The following is a 24,043-nucleotide window of genomic DNA, read 5'->3' as shown; positions in this document are numbered from 1 at the left end:
TCCCCTCGCCCCCTGACCTTCCCCGACGAGGTGGTAAAAAAGATGTCGCCTAACTCGCGGCGACGCTCGACATTTTTAACACCTCGCAAAGTTCGCTTTCCCTCCACGAATAGGGGGCAAATTGGAAATCGGATTCTGCTTCAATCGATCGTCTAAATTTGATTCAATTTCTCTGTATAAGAATCTCTCGATGCTTGAACCGCGCGTCGCGTTTGCAATCATCTGGCGATCGCTTTTCTTTGCAGCGAAATTAACAGGGAGTTAAGGAGTTCAAGGAGGGGTGCGACGTCGGTAATTATCCGGAATTTATGACGCCGTCATTATCGAGTTTATTTTTATTGTCGCAACGAGTTCAATAACAACGGACAATAATTATTTTGCTACGCTTCTCTTCTGGTTATGGTCATTTTCTATATAAGCAAAAGTTTTACACTTAAACAACAAAAAGGGAAGTTTATAAATAATGAAGAAATCTCAACTTTTTACAAAACTTCTGGATTCCTCCTGCGTCGGTTTTTGCTGAGTCGAACTTGCTGACGTTTAGCCAATCATCCTGTTGGCTTCTTCAGAGCTTGACCGAAACTGGCTCGCATTTTACTCTGTAACTGTTTATATATTGTATCAGAGGGGTGGAGCTAAATGAGGGGCATAAACACCGCCTCGGATGACTGATTCCCATATTGGTGACAAGTCGCGGTTAAGATTGTCAGGTTGTTTAAGGATTTCTATAGACTCTCGGATTTTTCTTTGGTAGAAGAATTGATTACATGCAAGAATTTTAGTTTTATCGAATAAAATTTTATGTGCGGTTTCGTGATTGCGTTCAGCAACAGTTGATGAGTTTATTTGCCTTAGTCGTAAGGTTCTTTCGTGTTCTTTGAGCCTAGTTGATATTTTTCGTCCGGTTTCTCCGATGTATTCTTTGCCGCATATGCATGAAATGCTGTAAACTCCTGGCATTTGAAATTTAATTTTATCTTTGACGCTGTAAAGATGAGAGATTTTTGGACAAGTGGTAAATCTGGTTTTGACGTTATACTTCTTTATGTGTTTATGCTCCTCACTTAGCTCCGCCCCCCTCAAACAATGTATAAGCAGGTACAGAGTAAAATGCGAGTCAGTTTCGGTCAAGCTCTGAAGAAGCCAACAGGATGATTGGCAAAACGTCAGCAAAAACCGACGCAGGAGGAATCTATAAATTTTGTAAAAAGTATTACAGTAGACTGTGGAAGTTTCTTTGAAATAAAAAAAAAGAAATCTTTACGTAAAATATTAATATTAAAACAATGGCGAATAAAGCCCCGAAATGCACATTCCACATTTCAAACTGTTATTAAAGTGTGTTTCGAGTCGGCTTGGATTGGCTTCGCGTAATTACGACCTGCGTAAATCCAGTAACCAAAATTTTGACGCGGTAAAGAACAAAATTGATGTCGACCGCGTAGCAGTGTTGGTAACCCATTTTAGCGAGCGTTCTTCGAGCTTCTTATAATACGATCAAAAATATAGTGCGTTTATTGCTTTGACGTTTTAAGTATTTTACAGTACCTTAACCGCAGACTTTCGCAGGACCGTGGAAAACTCCATTCCAACAGATTGTTTATTCTGCATTGCCTGAGATGGACCGTAATGAATATTTGTTGAAACTTGAAATTTTTATTTGAAACGTAAATGGACCTTTTTAAATTTGATAAAGTGTTGATGCTGCGGGGTATTTTGGAATAAGTAGAACAGTTTATTTTAACATCAATTGATATTTATTATTTATTATTAGAGTTTAATCTGAATTGCATATATATTATGAATTGAGTATTGCGTATATATTATGAAGGTGTTTGACTGTGATCCTTGCAGTAAGTACGTATTTATGTACCTGATTATCCAGCTTTGACCCTGCCAGGCTGTTTTCAATGGATAGTTCAAATTGTAAGGGTAAGTATCTGTACTCTATTTATCTTAAAGGTAACTGAAAATAATAATTTTTGTCTTGTGTGCCTGTCGATTAACAACATTCTTCTTCTTGTATTTGTGTGTCTTCGATTTGTAAACAACAACGTTTTTCAGACTATAGATTATATTGGCGGTAGATAATGCTACTTCATAAGAACACAGATAAATATTTATTAGAATCTTACAATTAATCATTTTTTGAAGGTTCCTGTTTTTTAACACTTTAAAATGTGGAAACTGTGGAATGAAGCAGATGTTGCCCGGTTAGAAGAAGACATGGAAAACATCGCAGAATTTGAAGACGAAGTAGAGATGGTAGTTGAACCTAACGACATTTAGGAGACGAAATACCTCAGCAAATCATAAAACGAATCCATTTGCCTTCGGATGCTAAACAAATTGTTTTGAATGTTCACAATTTTATAAGAAATTCAGAATGGCAAGTGGGAGTAGCAATAAAAATAAGTGACATGACCAAAGTTCCGAAGTCAACTGTAAGAAAAATTGTTGCAAATGGGATAGTCAAGAGGAAAGTGAGAAAAGATGCTAGTACTTCACGCGTTTATAATGAGCAACATGCAGATCTAATTAGGTTTATAAGGAGAATAGTGTTTTAACCCTAGAAGAACTGCATCATAATGTATTGACAGGCTTAAAACACTAGCTATCCAAAGAGTCGTTGCGTACTTTTTTAAGGAAAATGATAAAACCAACTAATAATTGTGACGACAATAGCGATAGTGACAATTTTTTAAGTGACTGATATTTTATTATTATTATATTTAATATTTTGTATATTAATAATGTAGAAATGTAATGAAAAAGAACGTAATAAATTGTTACTTTGTACAAATTTTTTTAAGTATATGTTTCAAGAATTGCTCTGCGAAAAAAAACATTCTTATATCCCCTCTTGTTAGTGTAGGTAGATAAATTCCTAGGGCCGTCCTGGAATGGTCACGGGTAAGGGTCTGCTCGGCAGGCTGTTCTATAAGGGGCTGCGGTTCTAGAGTAATAAACAGTAGGCAAAGTTAATCACGGAGTCGGTTGTAAAAGTACTATATTTCTGGTCGAAGTATATAAGTATGTCACTAAACTCCCTTACGTTGCGTGGACATTGTGAAAGACTGAAATAAATGGTTAATAAATAGAAAAAACTTTCAAAGAGAGCTGACTACTTATGAAAATCCTCGATAAAGGATATCTTTAACCGTGAATTATTGAAAAAACGAAAAAAAAGTATTTAATCTGGACAATAGCAAGATAAATATATTCCCTTTACCAAAACGAGATTGACTCTAGTTTAGATAAACTGAAAAAGAAGACAGAAGAAAATGAACGCAATATAATTATTTGCCGTTTCACCCTCCATAAAGTTATTTGTAAAATGGGATTTAAATACCGTAAAATAGACAAAAAAACAATCGTTAATGGAATCGCGCAGATTGCTCAGTTGGAAATTTAATTTTCTTCTGGAAATTAAAAACGATGGTGTGATTGAAATAAAAACTGTCAAACAAAAGCACCTTCAAGTAAAGTAAAATGCATAACTATAATTCAAGCTAAATCAGAAGAGGTATTTATTCTGTTTGCTAAATGCTCTCTAGCAGAAATTTTTGACATCTACTTTTAAATTTATTATTTAAAAAAATATTGCCTATAACAGTGTCGTTATAATAGATAATGCCAGCTATCACAGCTTCTTTAATTCTACTCTACTCCTACTTTAAGTTCTAGTGTAATAATAAGAAGTTAAAGATGTAATTAATAAGATACCTGTTGAAAGCTGGAATTTTTTTTAAAAGCATTTTAGGAAGTCGCCAAAACTGGCATACATTCACAAAATCGGAGTACAGTCAAAACCTGTGTTATCGTGGGGGTCGATTTATCAGGGACAAACTTTCACCTTTGTTTTTCCTTTACCTTGTTTAATTGTAGCCTCCAAAAAGACGCTTGCTTCACATAAAAAAAGGATAAACTTATAATTTTCAGCGGTTTTAAAAAGTTTTGATTTGCAATTGTCGGTTTTGAGGCTTTGCATCGCAAGCAAATTTAATAAAATATTTTGAAAGTGAAAGAGAAAGTAGAATATTGCCAAAGAATTTCGAGTATATAGTAGCGAAATCATTGGAGACCAGCCAGACTTTGAAGAAAAATGTGCATACAAAAAACAATATATTACCGAAGAAGAAAGAAGAAGAAAAACTGTAAATAAAAAAGTCAAAGGCTGAATACTAGAGGGAAGATCAAAAACCCATGTAACTCTTCCAGAAGAGCAGTTGAATATTTTTATGAGAACACAGCCACAGATAGTGAGTCAGTGTGTTTTTTAAAGAAATATAGTGAAAATTATACATCAAAATTTAGTATTATTTTTAGGCGATATTTTGGATATTTTTGAATGGAAGTACGTCAAAATCTTTGCAAGATGAATCTGTAGATAGTGCAAAGGTGAAAAGGCAAAATGGTTCATTATTTGGATGTTCAACTGGATTTATTACGGGTGCAAGTTTAAATGGTTCTTCCACATCAGAAAGTTTGGCTTATCATAATAATATCAACTGTGAAGTGTTTGAAAAATAGCTAAATGAAAAACTGATATCAATTTTGGACGCTCCGTCATTTTGAAAACGCAGCGCATCATTCAAAAATTTTAAATAAAGAACTTACTTCGTTTTTTGGAAAAGTAATATTTATAAGTTGCTTGAAACGAACGAAAAACCTTTACTAGATGTGCTGAAATTGGAACTCCTTTCAATATCATAATTCATTAAAAAAACAAAAATATATGCCGTAGATGAAATTGCTCTAAGGTTCTACAGCTGCCAATTAACCCAATAGAATTAATGTGGGCGGGGGTAAAATTTTATTACTAAAAACATGCAGGTGATTATTGTAATGCCGAGCATGTTCAAATAGTTTGGAAAGTTGCTTTGAATCATATTTCGCACAAGTACAGAAATAAATCCGTACAAAAAAATTACTAAGGGACTGGTGCGGATCGAGAATAATTACAGGATGTCGAAGTAGCACCGATGATCATTTTTCTATTCGAAGATAACTTAGAAGACGAGGTGAGAAAATTTATATATAATATAAGTTTTTCTGTTTATATTTTTTAATATTGTATTATGATTTTTGTAGACCCAATTTCCTGTGCAGCACTTAAATTGACTCGCATTATTTCCATTACTGCTTTCTGGAGACTGGCTCGAAATTTTTCATTTATCTTTTATTGTAGATTATTTATTTAGATTATTATAGATTATTTATTTAGATTTTAGATAGTTTTTAAAACTTGTTTAAAATTTTTACTAATCAGATAAAATTAAGTTTATTATTAATTAAGTTACCGAAATAATCAATGCAATTTTGTTTTTTTTTTTGTAACTATACTGTAATACATTTTTTATAAAAATAATGTTACTACCACAACACTTTCTAAAATAATAAAACTCTTTTTTATGTCTTCGCGTACATTTGTAATTACGCAACATTTTGGTAGTCCTATGTCTTCTAATATGATTCGTATAGTTTGAACCTGCATGATAAGACTGAATTTGACTGGAAATTTTGCACTTTGCTATTTATTTACACCGTGACAAGCCGAAAAAGTCAAGTTAGAAATTGATGCTCAAGATAGTTCGAATGCGTGCTTAAGGTAGAGTTTCCATTCTGATAATATCGATCTGTGCAACGACTCAACCTTGAGCACAGACTATAAATACCGGCAATATTAGCATCCAGTTAAACTTCGTGAACCTCGGTCTCATTTTTATGATTAAGTTCTATCGTTTGTTTTTAATAAAGCCCGAATTCCTAATTGGACGGATCTAACGGGGTGGAAGAAGAAAATAACCCACTCGGGATCCATAAAAGTCGTGAGTCTGGGCGAAACGTGGGGCGGCGGCAGAGGTATTATGAGTTACGATTCTGGGCGGAATTGATGGATGTTCCACACTAGCGACTAGTCACTTCGGTCTCTGATCGATGTTTCTTCACGGCCCCGGCGCGTATCGAGCTGTCGCGGGTGCTTAATCAGCCGTTTTGGACCACCAATAAATTCGTGTACGGGACTCGGAACGCACGCCCCTGAATGAACTTGACGTGTCAGAAATTAATCTGCTTTTAGGCCCGAGGGTTAGGCGCTCCACACGACTGGCGTCACCGTCGTTTTTTTTTATTTCAGTGCTCTTTAAACTTTTGTGTTTTCTAAACACGGGTAGGCCAGCAAAATGTGAGCAGTCTCTTGGATTTAATCAGAATACAACAAAAAATAATTTTACAAGTACCTTATACATTTTTGCACAATGTGACCCATATAGGAAACTTTTGCATGATGTATTTTACGGAAAAAACTTATTCTTCATAAAAAGTTTTGTGAGTTGTAAAATCGAAAATAAAAATACTAAGTTTGCCCCAATATATGAATTTTAATATAAATTTGGAAATATACCTATAAAAATATTTTTAAAAAAATGATCACACCTTTAATTATGCAATTACAGCCATTTACATTGAAGCAAATTAATCATTTTTCAAATGTATGTCTACATACAATAACAGTGCAAATTTTAGTCCAGTTGTGAGTAATTTAGGATGATTTACTGTCAAACTAATGAATATTTTACCCGTAATTATAGCATCGTTATTAAGGAGCGAAGAGAAGATAGAAATCGTCTTGATTGTGTGAGAAACCCCATACAGAAGTTCCATTTATTTTTTTAATAGACATCCCAATAAAAATACTACAAAATGAACAAATTCAAGACTATCTACTAGAGGCGGGAGGAATAGGTTTGATGTAAAACGCCGACAATCCAAAAATGTTATTACGCAAAAGGCAATCGAGAAATACAGATCATTCAAACCAAAAATACTTCATACATTAAAAGAAAGATATTATGATAAGCGATTTTACTTTTGCAGACTCATCCAAGGAGAGTTAGAGTTTTTTCTATGAGACTTAGGTATTATTTTTTCTGATGAGGAACATTCTTGCTACGAATTATCGCGCCACAACATTGTCGGTTTGTAGTAAGTGTTTAAAACTAATATTTATGACTTCATAGACGAACTATCCTTACAAGAACGACAACGCATTTGGTGTCAACAAGATGGTGCCTCATGTCACAAGTACATACATTGAGTGGAATGGAAACGTTATTCACATATATTTGGTTCTTTTTTCGTCTGCTAGATCCCCTAACCTTACCCCTTTGGCTACTTCCTATGGAGTTACTTGAAAAAAAAAAGTTTAGCCGGAACGGCCGTTTCGAGGTGTTGACCATTTAGAAAGAATTATAAAACAATGCCAAGAAGAATATATGCATTGAACGAGACATTGGATATGTCCAGGCATTAGCGGAATTAGTGAAAATTAAGTTTCTATTTATTTATAGAACTTATTGCTGGAAAACATTAAAAAGCGAAAAGATAAATGTGACTTCTGTAATCACATGAGATAAATGTAAAATCTATTGCTTCGATATAAACAGATGTAATTGCAATAAAATTTATTTCAACTTAATAAAAGAAAGTTACCCACCAGCACGACTATCCTTTTTAAATTGCAAAGTATTTAAAGTTCTACACGTGCTCCTTTCAATGCGACCGTGTTTTATACTTAAATTTCATATCAGCGCGCTATACTGAAGCATAGCCGGTAGGTAGATTATAAATAGCTACGACACAAAGGTCGTTTGGTGTATATTCAAGTCCGTCCCGTCCGATCTTTTTGTTTTTTGCTGAAACGTTTCGCGCACGTGACAATTAGAAATTTTATCCACGAAGTTTTTGAAGTAATTGTGTATAAAATGGATATAAAGTGCTCTAAACCAATAAAATATGCGATTTAGGTGTAGAATTCTCCATTTTGCTTACTTCAATTGTATTTAGAAGGAATCATTTAAAAACTGTATTTCAAATGATTAGCGGTAAACTATATTTTAGATGGACCGCTTTTAGTTTTAAGAATATTGGCCGCAGTGGAAAAAATTACGGCGGAGAGCTTCAAGTTAAGGAGAGGCGACAGTGGCCAATCCATTTATGTTGTATATAGTCCGAGAGGTTGTCTTACGTTGTTGATAGTATGTTTATTAGTCACAGATATTTGTTAACTTTTTGATTGTAATGTTTTAATTTTATTTCTATTTTTATATAATATTATTTCAATTATGTGATAAGTACATCCTTTTTTTAGCGTACATTTTTTTTTGGCGTCGTTCGGGAACATTAGAAATAAAGCTTACCGGGTTCAACTCAACGCTCAAACCAAATTGCTCTTGATGGATGTCACTTAAAGGACATAAAATAACTAATATTATACCAATAATTGATCTAAAAAATTTATTCTTTAACTCTACATAACACACTTAGCAACTTACCGACAAGATAAACAACTGCAAGAAACTAGATTTATCGATGATTGGCCCTTTACAATATTCAATTGACCCTTACAGTGATAAGGGGTCCTAGTTTGTAGATTTTATTATAATTCAGATTCTTCGAACACGATCGTATTTCCAATAACTCTTCCCCGACGCTTCCAACAGTCTCTGGACTTGTGATCTAATATGATGAGGACAGATAATATATGTCATCAAATGTCCTATTGTAAAGATCCTTAAAAAATAGAAATTCATCAAATTTTGTATAGACTCTTCAAACGACCTTGACGACCTCATTAAGGACAGAATGTTTTTTAAACTTCAACTCTTAAGGAAATAATCTGAATCACATGGTTTCTGAATTCGAGTACAATATTAGGTCTAAGAGAGTGGCACTGCCTGCTGCCATTTGTTTCAATTGAAATGAGAGCAACACTGACAGAAAGCGATTTGTATGGGGAGAAGTCAAATTTAAAAGCTTAATATTAAAGTCACACATAGATTGTTACAAACTCGTCAAGAAAGTCGTTAAGCCGATTGTATTATATTGATTGATTATATTGAACCTATGATAGTTTTGATACTATTAGCGTTAAATTTAATGCGTATCTTTTCAGCATAGTCTGACTTTCTTATATACAATATAGCACTACTATCACCTATCACGATTTTTACCATGATACTTTCTGACAAGTCTAAAGCCCTCAATGGTCACCACCCAATCGGAAATACGCTCGGTTAACCACGATTAGAAAACCAACAAATTATCCAGTCCATTGTTTTGAATATAAGATTTAACCACATTAATCTTAACGTCAACAGACCTTATATTTACGTGAAATATTTTATCTCAATGTGTGAGCCGTTAAAGTCAATACACAAATCCAAAAAAATGCAAGCAAAACATGTTTTTCCATTCTCCATTAGCCTGACCATCTGTGAAGATGCATACGAATCACAGGATAGACTTCGGTCTTCGTTACCAATATGCTGTCCTCCTTGCAGTAGACTTACTTAAATCCCACATCTTTCGTTCCGTTGCCTTCTTGAAGAGCTCCCGAGTATGCTTGAATAAAAGTGTACCGATTAATTTTATGTTGCGCTGTTTAAAAGGCTACAATAATTTTGGAACGTTATTTTATTAAATTGGCGATGCGGCCGGCAATATAGAGTTTCGAAGGTTAAGGCGCACATACACATTGATTTTAAGTTGCCGGTTCCTCCAATAGACTCATTTAAAATTACTTGTTTTGCATTTCGCCGAGTACAAAACTCCGACTTCCAGGTTACACTTTAAAAGGTAAAATGTTGGTGTCATTTTGCACAAATGACACCTTAAATACTTCCAAACGGTCACCATCGAATAAATTCGCGAATAACGGGTATAAACGTCAATTGAAACGATCAAGTCGAAAGCAAGGTCACGAAAAATGGCCCCCCCCCACTTAGTGTCCCTCTTTAGATGGGAGCTCTGTGGTTGCGGATATGTTTTCTGATCTTAACGGCCTCAGTGTGCGAATTATGAATGTATTATTGCTTTTGGTATTAACAGTGAGATTAAAAATAACCTACGGTCCCAAGATGGAAAAGGGGCTAACCCGGAGTAATGCGTCCACTGAATGCGTCCATTAATTTCGACCGTTTTGAATTATTAGCATGTATCTTTTTCGTTGCACTATCGTATGGATTAACTATCAATTGGATAGTTTTTTATAATGTTACTTCCATTCCAACTAACCAAAATACACGTTAATTGTTGAATTTCTATCTGCTTATTCTAAACTTAGTTTATATTTCGCTGTATTTCTTTTCCAAGAGAAGACAATTTCCAGAGAATAACTGCTTATTACGTATCACTTAATGGATTCGGTTAATTTACTTGAAATTGTCTTCCCGCTCTGTAATTTCCTACCATTTAACCTCTTTTACTATTTCTTCTTTTCTTTTCTTCGACAGAAACGGAGAGAAAACTTTACTTATCACAAAGGCTAGGTCAGCAGAACCCACGTATGGATGGATATGGTATGATTTGATGTTATTGATGTGCTTTGCCGTATTTACCAGAGTAGATGCTAATTGTCCCATTTGCCGTGGACGATTTAGTTTGGGTTCCACTATTTGTGAATTCACAGTGTCGCTAAATGTTGCACGGGTTTAATGTTTTACGATCTCACCAAAACTTAGGGATGGGGATTTGGTGAGTTTTGGTCAGATCTCAATATTCGTAATTATATACGATATGTCCAAGTAAGTTAGACTTATATGGGAAACTTTTTTATTATTTGTTTTAAGGAAAAAAGTTATTCTTCATAAACAGTTTTACATCAGATATTAATTTTTCTAGACGATTACTGTCAAAGAGGCATTAATTAATTAGATTAAATTTCATTACAGTAAAATTTGCATTATTGTACCTAGAAATGCATTTCAAAAATGTATATATTTTTTCAATGTAAATGAATTGTAATTGAATATTTGAGCGTAGTTTATTGTTCTGATCAACTTTTTTGAATAACATTTTTCGATATTGGTACTTGGTACTTGGGTAAGATTAATATTTTTAACAAACCTTTATTGTTCTGTAAAAAAACGATATCTGATGACTATGTTTTAGATTTTACAACATGAAAAATATTTCCTACTTACTGAGACATATTGTACATTTGTACTATGTGTACAGGGTGATCCACGTTGAGTGCCTTATTTTCAAGAGCAGTTACAAATGCAACTATTCTTAATTTCGCGTAGCGTTGTTGTCAGATCTACAGAAAACCAATGGCTTTGGATTTTAAATCTTACATTCTAATACTAATTCGGATATTTAAAAAAATCGTTATCGTATACCCAAAAAAAAATATATAATAATATACATAACAAACAATATTTTTTAAATCTTAGGTTGTTGTTATAACTTTTTATAAGACACTCAACGTATATACCGGGTGAAATAAGAAAGTAGGAACATTCAATTATTTGTACACTGTCAAGTATACTGTAAATATGTAATTTTTCTACTTTCTCTGATCAATGGCTTTGTTTATATACTGTTTGTGAGTTTAGTTTTGTGGAGTTAACAACGATTTTTTTTCCAGACGATCTCATAAAAAGTGTTTGTGGTGGTCAGAACCGCGTAGGAATAATTTTCAAAATCTAATTCAAATAAATAAACAATAATGGGGAAGATCATTCGCAACAATTCTTAAATTGAAAAATATATAAAAATACGAAATAAATATCTTTATTTTTTTTCTAAATTCAAAGATATGAAAAAGGATAGGTAAATCGACTAATTGAAAAAGTTTTTCTCACACTTTACCTCAAAAATATCGGTTTTGATAGTTGTTTTCGCATGCCGTTTCACATTCGCACCTCCCGCTTTGGTCAATAGTATAAATAATAAAGAAATGTGGCACAAGTTTTCGTTAACTGTGTTGCAATTTTATTGAAACTTATGGAAAACAATAAATATAAATATGGCAAACCCGACATGTTCATGTCACGCAGTGGTGGAATTTCAATAAAAGATTAGCCACCAAATATATTTTTAAATCGACGGAGAGTCTATAACAAAATCAAATTTATATGTTTATGTAATGTATATGTAATATATTTGACAATCGGTGGATTGGAGAGGACGCAAAGCGACGCGTAACGCGATTAGGAATTTTGTGAAGTGGGAAGTTAAATATATTATATTTGCTATAATTTGTTAACTATTTATTTCATTTAATTCATTTAGATTGGTATAGGCAAGGGTCGAATATCATCAAAAACTCATTTAACCTACAAAAGGTAGCAAGGTGCAACCCTTTCATTGAAATAAAGAAAAGATTTAAAGTTTTATAGGTATGGCATAGGCTGGATTTTTGTAGTGGCTCATATACTCAGTTAGAAATAAAAAGAGTAAGAAAAATAATAGTCAATTTTAAGAGAGAGAAAATATAATTAGTATATGTAATGAACAAAAGAGAATGTAACAAGCTCCCTTGAGGAACCTCATTTACGACCTGAGTTATTATTATTGTTATTTCAAAGGTATAAATCCATTACTAATCAAATTTGGTTAAATGGGTATGAAATTACTGGCTTTATCGATCTGTTAAGTCAAGAACTACATAGACGTGTAATTTCGGAGCCGTGCTAATTGTTGTAATCTTTCTATACTTTGTTTTTGAAGTGTTTTTTCATCCATATTTTAAGTGCTATTTTAAATTCAATTCAATTCAAAATGTTTTTATTGTCAATTCAGATGATATATCACACCGTAAATGGTGCCGAAATTCTGCACAGCTGTTCATCTAAACACCCTTGATATTACACATTATGTGAATTGCAATTTAAAATCAATGAATTATCACAACAAAGTATTACTCCCATATACCATATTTAATTAAGAAGTGAACTTTCTTCATATTTACAATAATTTACATTTTATTTTTTGGAAAAAGAATTGGCTACTTTAGCAGATTTTATTGCAAATCGGTATCTTAAAAAGTTAATGTAAAAATTTATTCAGTTCGCATTTTTAATACAATTTAAATCATTTTCAAAAAGCCTATATTCTTGTGTATAATTCGATCCGGACTGCAAAGTAGTAATCCAGTGGTAGTTTATTTCGATCACTAACTTCTTTATTGTTGTTTGTCAAATCGGATTTCATTTGCAATAATATATTGTATTTGTATTTGTATTTGTATACCAATTTTACTATAAAGGTAACGAGTTTCTTTAAGTAATAATCGAAAAATGCTGACAACTAGTTAGTGGAACACGTTTTTCTTTGCCTCACGTTTCTTGACTTTTATCAGTCTGATGCCAAAGAAGCTTTGAAATGAAACATACGAGTAAGTAGTGTGTTATCAACAATTAATAATTAACATCCATTAATTTTATTACAAGTAAAATACAATATTGGTACGTGTGACATTTGATAAAGACACGGTGTTGTCGAAACAATTGTCATGTCAAAATATATAATTTCGTGAAAATCTGAACTTTTAGTTCTTATTTATTTTGATGAATGGATTTTCATCAAGTAAAAGCCTCCTCAGTTCAATTGAAGAAAAAATACTATGAGAAGCAACCGCAAGGGTTAATAGAGATGAATCTTTCCAGAGAATGCTCTCGTAAATATACCACAACAGTACGTTTGCGGTATAAATTTTCTATTTTTTGACTTATAAGAGTAGGTCAAAGAAAAACCGTTATTGATACTCAAAAAAGGAATGGTTACATCTGGGCCAAATCAAAAGTTTCATGGACTAAACATAACTGGAACAAAGTAATGTATAGGCATGAAAGCAGATTTAGTCAGTGTGGGAGATTACCGAAAACGTTAAATTCAGGAAAAAACAGCGGAGCGTCGTGGTAAGTAGTTGTATGTGTGCCAAAGGTTGGGGAACTTAACATTTTATTGACGATACGACAGATGTAGTTGTCAGCATTTTTCGATTATCAATTAATTAAATAGTAATCAATATAAAAAATGTAACTAACCACAAAAATATGTGCAAACGTCAGAAAAAATGTCGTTAATTTGGTTTCCGAATCACGCTTGCTACTGTAACGAGGTTAGACCTATCCGTGCCAAGGACATCTCCATGTCCGGCTCACGCGAAATGCTCAATTTAATTATAGCATTTTCACTGCTGAATTTCCGGTTTACTTCAGTGAAAATTGTGTTTTGATTGCTGCCGCAAAAAATATTAAGATTGTTTTAACTGATAAAAGTTTCGGTTATTCCCAAAGTTAGGGGACAGAAAATAATTTGACCCTTAACTGATGTAGGGAATTTTCGGCCCTCGTTAAAAGTTTAGTCGGCCTTCAAGTAATTAATATTTGAACATTGCGGCATAATACATTAACCATTTAAATTTGTACCGCCCTCGGCCGTTTTGTATTATCATAATATTTAATTATCATAATATTATCATATCATTATCATAATATCATAATATTTAATTAAACAAGTTTTTTTTCTAAATAACACGTAATACAAAACGCTAACAATTTTTCAAAATATCAGCCAATTTGGTATTTTTCTAAACGGAACATCCTGTATATTATATCGGTATTTGATAAAAGACGTTATTCTAATTACAATTGTACGACTCACTTTTTCCACTTCCACCTTTTTTTTTTGAAGTATTGAAGTGTCATATTGCTAAGCGAAACTGATTAATGCTGACAAGTTATAGATGCAGTTATTATTATCATTAAAATGGTGTTTCGCTAATTTAGCATCCGTGAAGGAAAATGATATGCTTCAAATATACTTTAAATATCCTCAGTATATTAGAGCGGCGAGTTCTTTCCAAAAAGACATTTGCAAGACTAATAAAGAACAATGCCAAAGGCGGATGCAGTTTTTTATACTGGTCAATACTGGTCTATAAGAAATTCTAGACAAAAACATGAAATAAAAACTAAAGACTACCAGTCGGTTAATGTTGGGTGTGGTGCACATATTTTGGGTCCACAATATAGCATAATAAATAGAAGATTTAGCCCGAAATATAACAACCTAAATAATCTGGAACCACGATAGATAGGCAATGGATGAACTCTTTGTTGATCAGCCAACAGCGCAGATTTGACATTAATTGATTCTTTTTTTAAGGGTACATAAAAAATCAGACGCACAGAACTCCTTGCGATGATGTCTTGGAATTTACAAAAACAACAAAAAATTACATTTGTACTCACATATAGATTAAAATAAATAATAAATAAAAATAATTTAAATATCGTAACCTAAGGACGAGCTGATTTTTGAAAAATAATTTCAACAAATCTAAAAAACTTTTCCAGGTTTTATAAGTTCATTCGTCCCATATTTTACAGACGACTTGCTGTTTAAAATATTATGAACCGCACGACATTACTTTGTAGTTATTGCATGATGTACACGTATATTTATAGTATTTGTTTGCAATATTTGAACTGTCTTCGTCAAGCATACGTCTAAGCAACCCAGAAACTACATTACATTTTTGAAAAGTAAGTCCACTTTCAATGATTCAAAAATAGACGGTGGTGTCCCTTATAGAAAACTCTTGAGAACTTGATAAACTATTAGTTTTAAAAGTATGTGGAGAATGGATACAGACAGGACTTTCAAAATTCGATTGCGGCCGTAGAAAACAATAATCTCTATCACATTTATTCTGTTTACAAAATTATGTACATTTTGCAAAATATGGAAATGTAAAGTAAGTAATATATTTCATGTGATTCATGTTTTATCTAAAAGTGTTATAACAAGTAATATCTAATTTAACCGTTTTGGAATTAAAAGCAAAACACTACAGTGATGCAATGTAATGAGATATGACTGTTTTGGTAGTAACCAACTTATTAACCAACTATTTATTAACAAATGTAATTTTGATTCACGATTTCATACTCAACAACGATTTATTAATATCTCAAATTAAAAGTACGAGTTTCTTTTATTTTTGAGAATGTTCACTAGTCAAGTCAAATAATTCTCAAAATAAATAAGAACTAAAAGTTCAGATTTTCACGAAATCATATATTATGACATGACAATTGTTTCGACAACACCGTGTCTTTATCAAATGTCATCACATTTGATAAAGACACGGTGTTGTCGAAACAATTGTCATGTCATAATATATAATTTCGTGAAAATCTGAACTTTTAGTTCTTATTTATTTTGATAAATGGATTTTCATCAAGTAAAAGCCACCTCAGTTCAATTTTCAAATAATTCTTTTGGATTTCCTAGATATTTTATCAAAATAGACTTTTATTTAAGTACAATATTGTTTTTCTGCGACGTCTAGTAAACTTTTTAAATCACTCGTTTATTAAGCACTTGCTCCGCTGCGCTCCGCTAGTGCCAAAACAAACTCGTAATTCAAGTACTGTTTTCCAAATTAGTTGCATAATACTATTAATAAATTTGAAGTATCAAAATAACACAAATTAAAAAATAAAATAAATTGTTTGATAAATTTATTTATTTTTAATTTTTTTAATTTTTCGAATTGCAACATATGTTACATAGAGAAATTCAGTGTGTGGTTCGAATAGTTGTGGCAACGCTGCAATATCACAAATATTTTAAAAATAGAGAGCATAAGCCTGTAGGAAATTGAAATTTTGCAGGAAATATATCTAGGGAATTCAGAAGAATTATAAAACGTCTTAATATACAGGGTGGTCTATTTTAAATGAGAAAGTTTAAATTGTCCACGAAAAATCCTGTATAATATAGCAATTTTTTTCCACTCCCTCGTGTAACACTTTAGAGTTTCGTGTTCCAATGATCCGAACCGTTTCAGACATTTTGCTGGAAATTACCCTACGGGTTTGGGAGCAATCGGATGTTTTCGGAGATTTTACCGCACGGTGAGAATTTTAACGTTTGTCAATTCTGTTGGTTTGCAAAAATGTACCCAAAAATTTGAAAAAGTATAGTATGTAACACGTTTGGTAAACCTTTGAATTCACTCGTTTATTAAACACTCGCTCCACTTGTGCCAAATTAACCGTTAACCACACTTGTTTCATAATAAACTATTAATATTTAAGTGAATACAAATAACTTTTCTCTCTAAGTTTTCTTAATATTTTTTATAGTATATGAGATAAGGTATCATCACACGGGTATCATGTACACACACTTAACTAACTTTAAAAAATAAGTTACGGTTTTCATAGACTGGACATTTTTTTTTAATTTACTTTTTTTCTGAAAATGTATATATCAAAAACATGAAAAAAAAAACCTGAAAAAAGTATTAAATTAAGATTGGTAATACAGAATTTTTCGCTGATCAATTTCCAAAAAAATGTTGGTATAGTGTATCTTAAAGTATATCGTCTTGGGTCGTATTGTTACTGGGTACACCCAACAACCAACAATTTATTTATTGGTAGGGGACAGGACAGGGGCGAGTCAGATAGAGGTCGACCACTGGTCGGTTGATATCAGTGGGGGTGTTGAATAACCTGTTTTACAGGGTGTTTCGAAAGAGCTGTATACGAGTCACTTACTTTTCCATTATGTGGCGTCAAAATCATTTGTCGTTCGGTGCAAAAGAAACTTGTCTACTTATCAAAAAGTCATTATCCTCTAAAATGGATATTGTTAACAGTGAATTAAAAAATAAAAGAAAAAAACTTGATTTTCAATCTTTCAATTATTATTAATTAATAGTAAAATTAATTAATATTATTAATATATAAAAAATGTAATGTGGTGAATAATATAGATGAAGCTTGGTTCGATACACACGATACAGTATCCAAAGAATCATTTGATTCTAGTAAAATCTGTCAGACAAAAACACCTTCACCTAAAGGAAAACGCATTACTTTTAATCCCAACTGCTTGCTGTTGTCTGCGACAGATATTAAGTACCATAGTTTGGACTATCATGAACATACAAGTGTAGAACTTTTTGAAAACTGGTTTGAAAATTATCTTTTCACAGCTACAAAAAGCAGCAAATTCGTCAAGTACAAGACTAAAATTCAAAAATATTTGTTAAAAAATGATATTTATTTACAATCCAGTAACAAGGAAAAACTTTTGAAAGTGTTAAATTCACATTTTATTGAAAAAACATTTCATATGTAACAGTTTAGCTTAACAGATGGAGCATACTGTTTTACATATTCCTCCATATCATAGAATATTAATTTAATGAAAAATGCATACCAATACATGCTATTTCCTTTCTCTAAAATTTTACATCTGTTGCGTTATCTACCTACGACTCACAGTGTTTGGGACCAGCCTATAGACAGCAAAATAGACAAAACGAAAATATTAGAAACTGAACAAAATAAATAAATAAGAACTGCATAACCGGGTAATACAACACAATTCAACAAATGTTCTTGAATCAAGTATGCCTTGGTTGTCCCGGTTACTGCCAACAACTGTCGATCTTGTGTTCAGTGATAAGAATTTATTATATTTTTTAGGGACCATATTGTTCTTGTAAGTAAAAATGCTTTATAAGCGTTAGTAATATGGCTATTATAAATTTTAATAAAAATAACAAATATTCCAAAATTTTTGAAGAGCGTAAGAAATATATCACTTATTATTTTAAAATAGAAGTTCTTTATCAGAACTGTGCAAGTTAAACAATCTTTTTTTCCTTACAGAGATCAGGATGAGTATTAAACGAAAGGAACTTTACGAATTTTTGTTAAGCTAGAAACGTATTGTTATGTTGTTAGTAAAGCCCATAATTGACCTAAGGACGATATAAAGAAAGGCATCTCCTTATTTTCCTTAAATTGTTGTTGGAAAGTAAGTTTAAGGAAGTCAGTGAACTTTTCAAACAAATACAACCGCTGGCTACATTTGCAAGTCAATTATAAAACATTTTATTCAAAGAGTAGCTCAAAATTATTATTTATGTTGGCCTTGAAATTTTTTCTTTAAAGCTTAATCTTGAAAAACATAATTTTCTCAAATAACTAGTTTATTTACATATCATATTTTTTTTAAAAAGAATCTGTTTGTCCTTCTGTCAATTGACGTGAGAACTCTTTAATGAATAATAAATAATGAAATATAATTGTAAGAAAACACATTGTGATAAATAATAATGTAAATGCCTATTTACTCTAGTTAAAAAGAGACATTTTTTATCCGTTTGTGAGAAAAATGCCAATAAAAAACTTTTCCTCATTTTACTGCATAAGAATTTTAAGCCAAAAAATAGGCAATTACTAGTTCAAAAACTTTTATCGCACCTGCAATGACCGAATATGAAAAGTGTAATTTAAATTTGCCACAAAGTAATCCTTTTTTCAGATTAATTATTTTTCTGCTAACTGTAAATGTTTTAAATTGAAATTTATATCTTAATATTGATTTTTCTTCAAATCGTGCATGATATCGTATTAAAAGAGTACCCTCCAGTTCGAAATTTTGTACGTAGATAATTTTGATCGCGTAATATTGAATTTAGACTTTTGCGAATTCTGACGTATCAGTGGATATGCTTCTATTGTTTTGCAAAAATATACCCAAAATCTAATGGGCGTAGAAAAATTACAGTATGCAACACGTCTGGTAAACTTTTTAAATCACTCGTTTAAGCACCCGCTCCGCTCGTATCAAAACAAATATCGTGATTCAAATGCCGTTTAGTTGTTGCATAATATACTATATTTGTACCTAAATAAACATAATATTTAGTCCTTATATTTCAAAATAGCTTATAAGTTCGTCCCTGGCTATTTCACCGAAATAGGAAAAGTATTTTTCGATCCGGCGAAAAACAATTTCCACCGAGTCGTTTGCATTCCCTTCTACGTCCATCCCTCTCCTCTTGCGGTTGCCGAAAACAAGTTCTGCCGCCGTCGCCGCGTGCGATATTGAATTCTTTTATTGAATTGATTGATTTTCTTTTAAAAATATTACGTCTCCTATTGTTGGCACACGCGGGTTACTAGGAAATAAGTAAATTTTCTTTTAACATACTTCTTAAACCAAATTCGTGGATGGGTAACTAATGTCATTACAATTTCAATTGCAGCTTTCGTCATATCTATGATAATATTCTTTATTTCCAACAAAATCATATTAAGTAACAAAGAAACTTCACCGAGGTATCACTTGCCCTAATGTAATTACATACTTACAAGAATACACGCAATTAAAAGCAATAATTAGTAAGATTAAATAATAAAAGGACAAGACAGTGGACAGTACGCATACACATTGCAATTTAAAGGCAAAGCATCACTTCTTGATTATATTTATCTCTGTCCGGCCTTGTTTCTGTTATCAGTAGTCATTGACTCATTGACAAATGTCAGAGTTATTGTTAAAGAGACTAGGAACTCAAAACCAAAACTAGACACACGCATGTGCACATCATCTGTTGTCTAATCTCTATATCTATGTTTATCTCCAAGGTATAATTTCAACAATGAGACTCCAGCACATCGAAACCTATATCATCTTATTATCAGCAAGAGAGAAACCAATACAGTAATTTCATATAAAACACAAAACAGTGTAAATGACAACTCAAGTAATAAAATTAAAACTGTGTGGAATTTTAATTACGGATCTAATAGAACGAATAGATCTCCGTTGGAAATTTTATTACACACTGGCCCACGGTAGGTCATAGAGGATCCAACATTGATTGCCGAAATGTTTGTTAATTATTCCAATCTTAAACCTGCCGCCGACGTCGACTCAACGAACCAGCCATTAAAAACTGTTCACACACTATTTCTGAATTCCGTAGATGAACAGTCTATTCTTCGACCTGTTTTTGACATCATGAATCGCCATCTTTTTTCTACATTAAGTCGGCTACAGGTTGCATGGCAAACCTTGGCAAGTGATTTAACTACCATATCTAGAAATGTTGGCTCTTGCTGGAAGTGCAGACATCAAAGATTGTATACACGACATGTTGCATACTTTTTATAAAACTTCTGGATTCCTCCTGCGTCGGTTTTTGTTGAGTCGAACTTGCTAACATTTCGCCAATCATCCTGTTGGTTTCTTCAGAGCTTGAATGAAACTGCTTGACGTAGGAGGAATCTAGAAGTTTTATAAAAAGTATTACAGTAGCCTGTGGAAAATTGAAAAATGACATGTGTGTTAAGTGCATAAGCAACGCCTATAAAATGGAGTCTGACGACGAAGTTATTGCCATTGGGTCTGCTCGAAATTTAAGTTTAGCTAAATTATTTTTATTAATGTCTATAAAAGTTGATCCAATTCTGAGTGATTTTTGCATAAACAACTTGAAATAGATGTGTGCCAAAATATGTCGTGTGTATTATGATCAAGCCTGCTGACGAGTTTCAATAAGTCACTTTGCTGTGTGTGGAAAATGTAGCTGCTAAATGTATAGAGGATGCGGATAACTTTTGAAGCCAAATAAAAAAAATGGGAAGGAATATTCAGTATGCGCCTAAATATCGTAAAATTGTACACACAATTAACCTACTTTGTATGATCTGAAAGCATCATGTTGGTTGACGAACGACTCAAGGCGTATAGGCAAGGATCTGTAGAACTCTATCACTGTAGAGTTGTTTCTTGAAATAATTATGTTTTTTCTCAACCTTCTAAACTAAACACACAGTTCGATTTAAAACATTACGACGTAACTATTTCAAACAAAGAATTTCAAATGTCCCCTAATTTTCCGGGCATTTGTGCAATAGTATAGGTTTTAGTGAGCATCGTTTCCTCCATTGCACAGAAAAAGGGTCTGAACTTGAAGTTTACGTAACTCGAATATAAGAGACATAAGGATTACAAGTCCGTTATTACGAAGAAGATTTTTTTGTCCAGTTTCATTTCGATATGTGTCTTTTGCACACATGTTTGACTAATGTTTTCCGAGTACAGAAACTTTTATACGGGCGCAATTACTACGGGAAGACTTTCTTTCTTTTACCTAAGTGCCAATAAGTCTATTATTATAGAACACCACTCAGTTCGTTTACCTAAAATATATTCAATTATGATCTTTTTAGTTGTCTGTTAAGTCGCTTTATTTTATGGTTTATTAGTTCTTTCATTTGTAAGATTTTGAACTATAAAATAATGTACTCTCTTATACATGAATTTGACTGTTTTGTAATGTTTCGTGAATTCTATCGCTGTAAAAATATTGTAAAATCCAATAAATTTATTTTCAGAATAATGCTTAACTGTGTTATTTAATACCGCATTGGGTTTCTACCTCATTTTTATAATAACAATTATTTTTTATTTATTTGTTTGGTAATATTGTAAATAATAAATATAAATATATAAAATAAAATATTATAAATAATTTGTTGGATACGATGTTTCAGAAGTTTATTTGATTTTATAGAAACAGTGTGAAGAAGTATCCTTCAATAAAATTTTCCCCATATTTTGTGGGACCGGGAAATAAATATGTTTTTTTTTTTGTTTCAGAATCTACGCCTTTACATAATAAGTAAGTCAATAGGAACGATAGACACCTGTTGTGAATATTTTCTACGCAATGCGTATACTTTTATAGAGTCGAGCCTTTTAACAAGATTAAGTAATTTTTGGTATCGATTGATATCATTGGGAGGTGCTCTGGCTTGCTTTACATTATAATGTCTAGAAAATTTACGTCACTGCTACAAGGCACTAGTTTAAAATATAATGTTACTTACTTTGTTACTTTTTATGTTACAGATGTTAAAAATTGCTTAATTATAACTAAGCTTCGTTTATCTCTTGTTATGGAACTTTTATAGATGAGTATTTACTTGAAGTTTACTTGATGCGATATCAAACAAAGTTCTAATAAGAAGATAAGCTACTTACATTTACCCACTTAATAATTAAAATTATTAAATTTTTTTAACAAAATAGTGCTAGTAATATGGTCGTTGGTTGAATAGATATACAGGGCGCCCCAATCATTATCCGCAATAGGTGTTACTATCAAATGAGTAAAATATTTGGTGAGAAATGCTAGTCGTTGACAATGTAGTTGAAAAATTACAATAATTTCTACATTGAATCCCAGAAAGATCTTTTTGAAAACATTTTTTAAACCTGAAGAGCAGAGGTTCCTGATTGGGCAACTTAATCAACTGTCCAAAATTATTAAATTATTAGAAGTTTTCGAAAGTAACCATTATTGAATAAACCTTATTTCAATTTAAGGTATCATTTACTGCTATATGATGGATAAGAAATGGAGCACCCTGTATAGCTTTTAAGTGGGTCGTTTGACCAATAAAATGCCACAATACATTATAGCGTTAAGTTAAAAGGCATTCGACGAAAAGAGATATTTTAGAGTGCATGATTAAATTAAATCAATTTATTTTAATGTTTTCTGACAATCATGAACAATGGTTTTGACCCATTTTAGGATTGATTTATTCTCTTAAACGTTTCTTTTCCTTTCTTTGGGACAGTGGTCACATAGAAAGCATGTTACGTATTTTTATTATTTATATATAGGTTTCTTTCACCTACGATTGATTTAGTGTATGGTTTGTGTTCAATTTGTCATTTTTTTTTATAATAGACACCTAATTTCAATATTCCGCTGTTTCCTGAAGAAAACATTGTGTTAGTGATATAACCTAATTTTTTATGTTTTTTAAAATTTTTATGTTCATGACGCAATAACCTGAAAAAAAAAAACAAACTTGCAACAGTCCTGTCAGCCTTGGTATTTTAGTATCTTAAGTTTGGAGTTTAATACAAAATACCAACTTCAACTTATACGACGTTGGGGACTATCATTTCGCTAACAAAGTTTATCAGATGACCCCGATATTGACTTTTTATTTGTTTAATGTTTGACTTTGTTACTCTTTTATCATAACTGTTAATAAATTATTGCGTTTTCATTTCATAAGTGGGATAAGGACGTGAATAAAATAAGAAAATGCTGAGAAAAGATGGGGATATGGATTGGCTTAGAGAGATACCTAATACTGTGAACACGAATTTCCACAGAATGTGATGATAATAAGTAAAATTTTGTTTTTTTTAACACAAAAATGCGTTTATAACATCGTTTATAAAAGTTTAGCTGGCAATTTTAAAAATATTTATTCATATTGTCAGCAGTTTGCGATAAATTTTACATTGATATTAGTTTTGATGCAACGTGTTTTATTTTTTGGTATAAATTTTCTCCTTGCGGGTTCTCTTGCAATTCATTCATTCATTTCAAAAGCTCTTAAGCAGC

General features: G+C 32.1%; 1 protein-coding gene across 5 annotated transcripts in view; it reads left to right on the top strand.

Moving 5' to 3' along the window:
- LOC132708242 (potassium/sodium hyperpolarization-activated cyclic nucleotide-gated channel 2) overlaps window positions 1-24,043 on the top strand; it is a 238,015-nt gene that overhangs the window by 18,747 nt on the left and 195,225 nt on the right. For all 5 annotated transcript variants that reach the window (XM_060680431.1, XM_060680430.1, XM_060680429.1 and 2 more), the window contains one exon: window positions 10,296-10,361. In XM_060680431.1, coding sequence (XP_060536414.1) covers window positions 10,296-10,361 — 66 coding nt within the window. Of the gene's footprint in view, window positions 1-10,295; window positions 10,362-24,043 lie in introns of those variants that run through there.

The sequence above is a fragment of the Cylas formicarius genome, unplaced genomic scaffold, assembly GCF_029955315.1.
Source record: "Cylas formicarius isolate icCylForm1 unplaced genomic scaffold, icCylForm1.1 PGA_scaffold_10__41_contigs__length_53128322, whole genome shotgun sequence".
NCBI lineage: Eukaryota > Metazoa > Arthropoda > Insecta > Coleoptera > Brentidae > Cylas > Cylas formicarius.
This window is presented reverse-complemented; position numbering and strand designations above follow the sequence as displayed.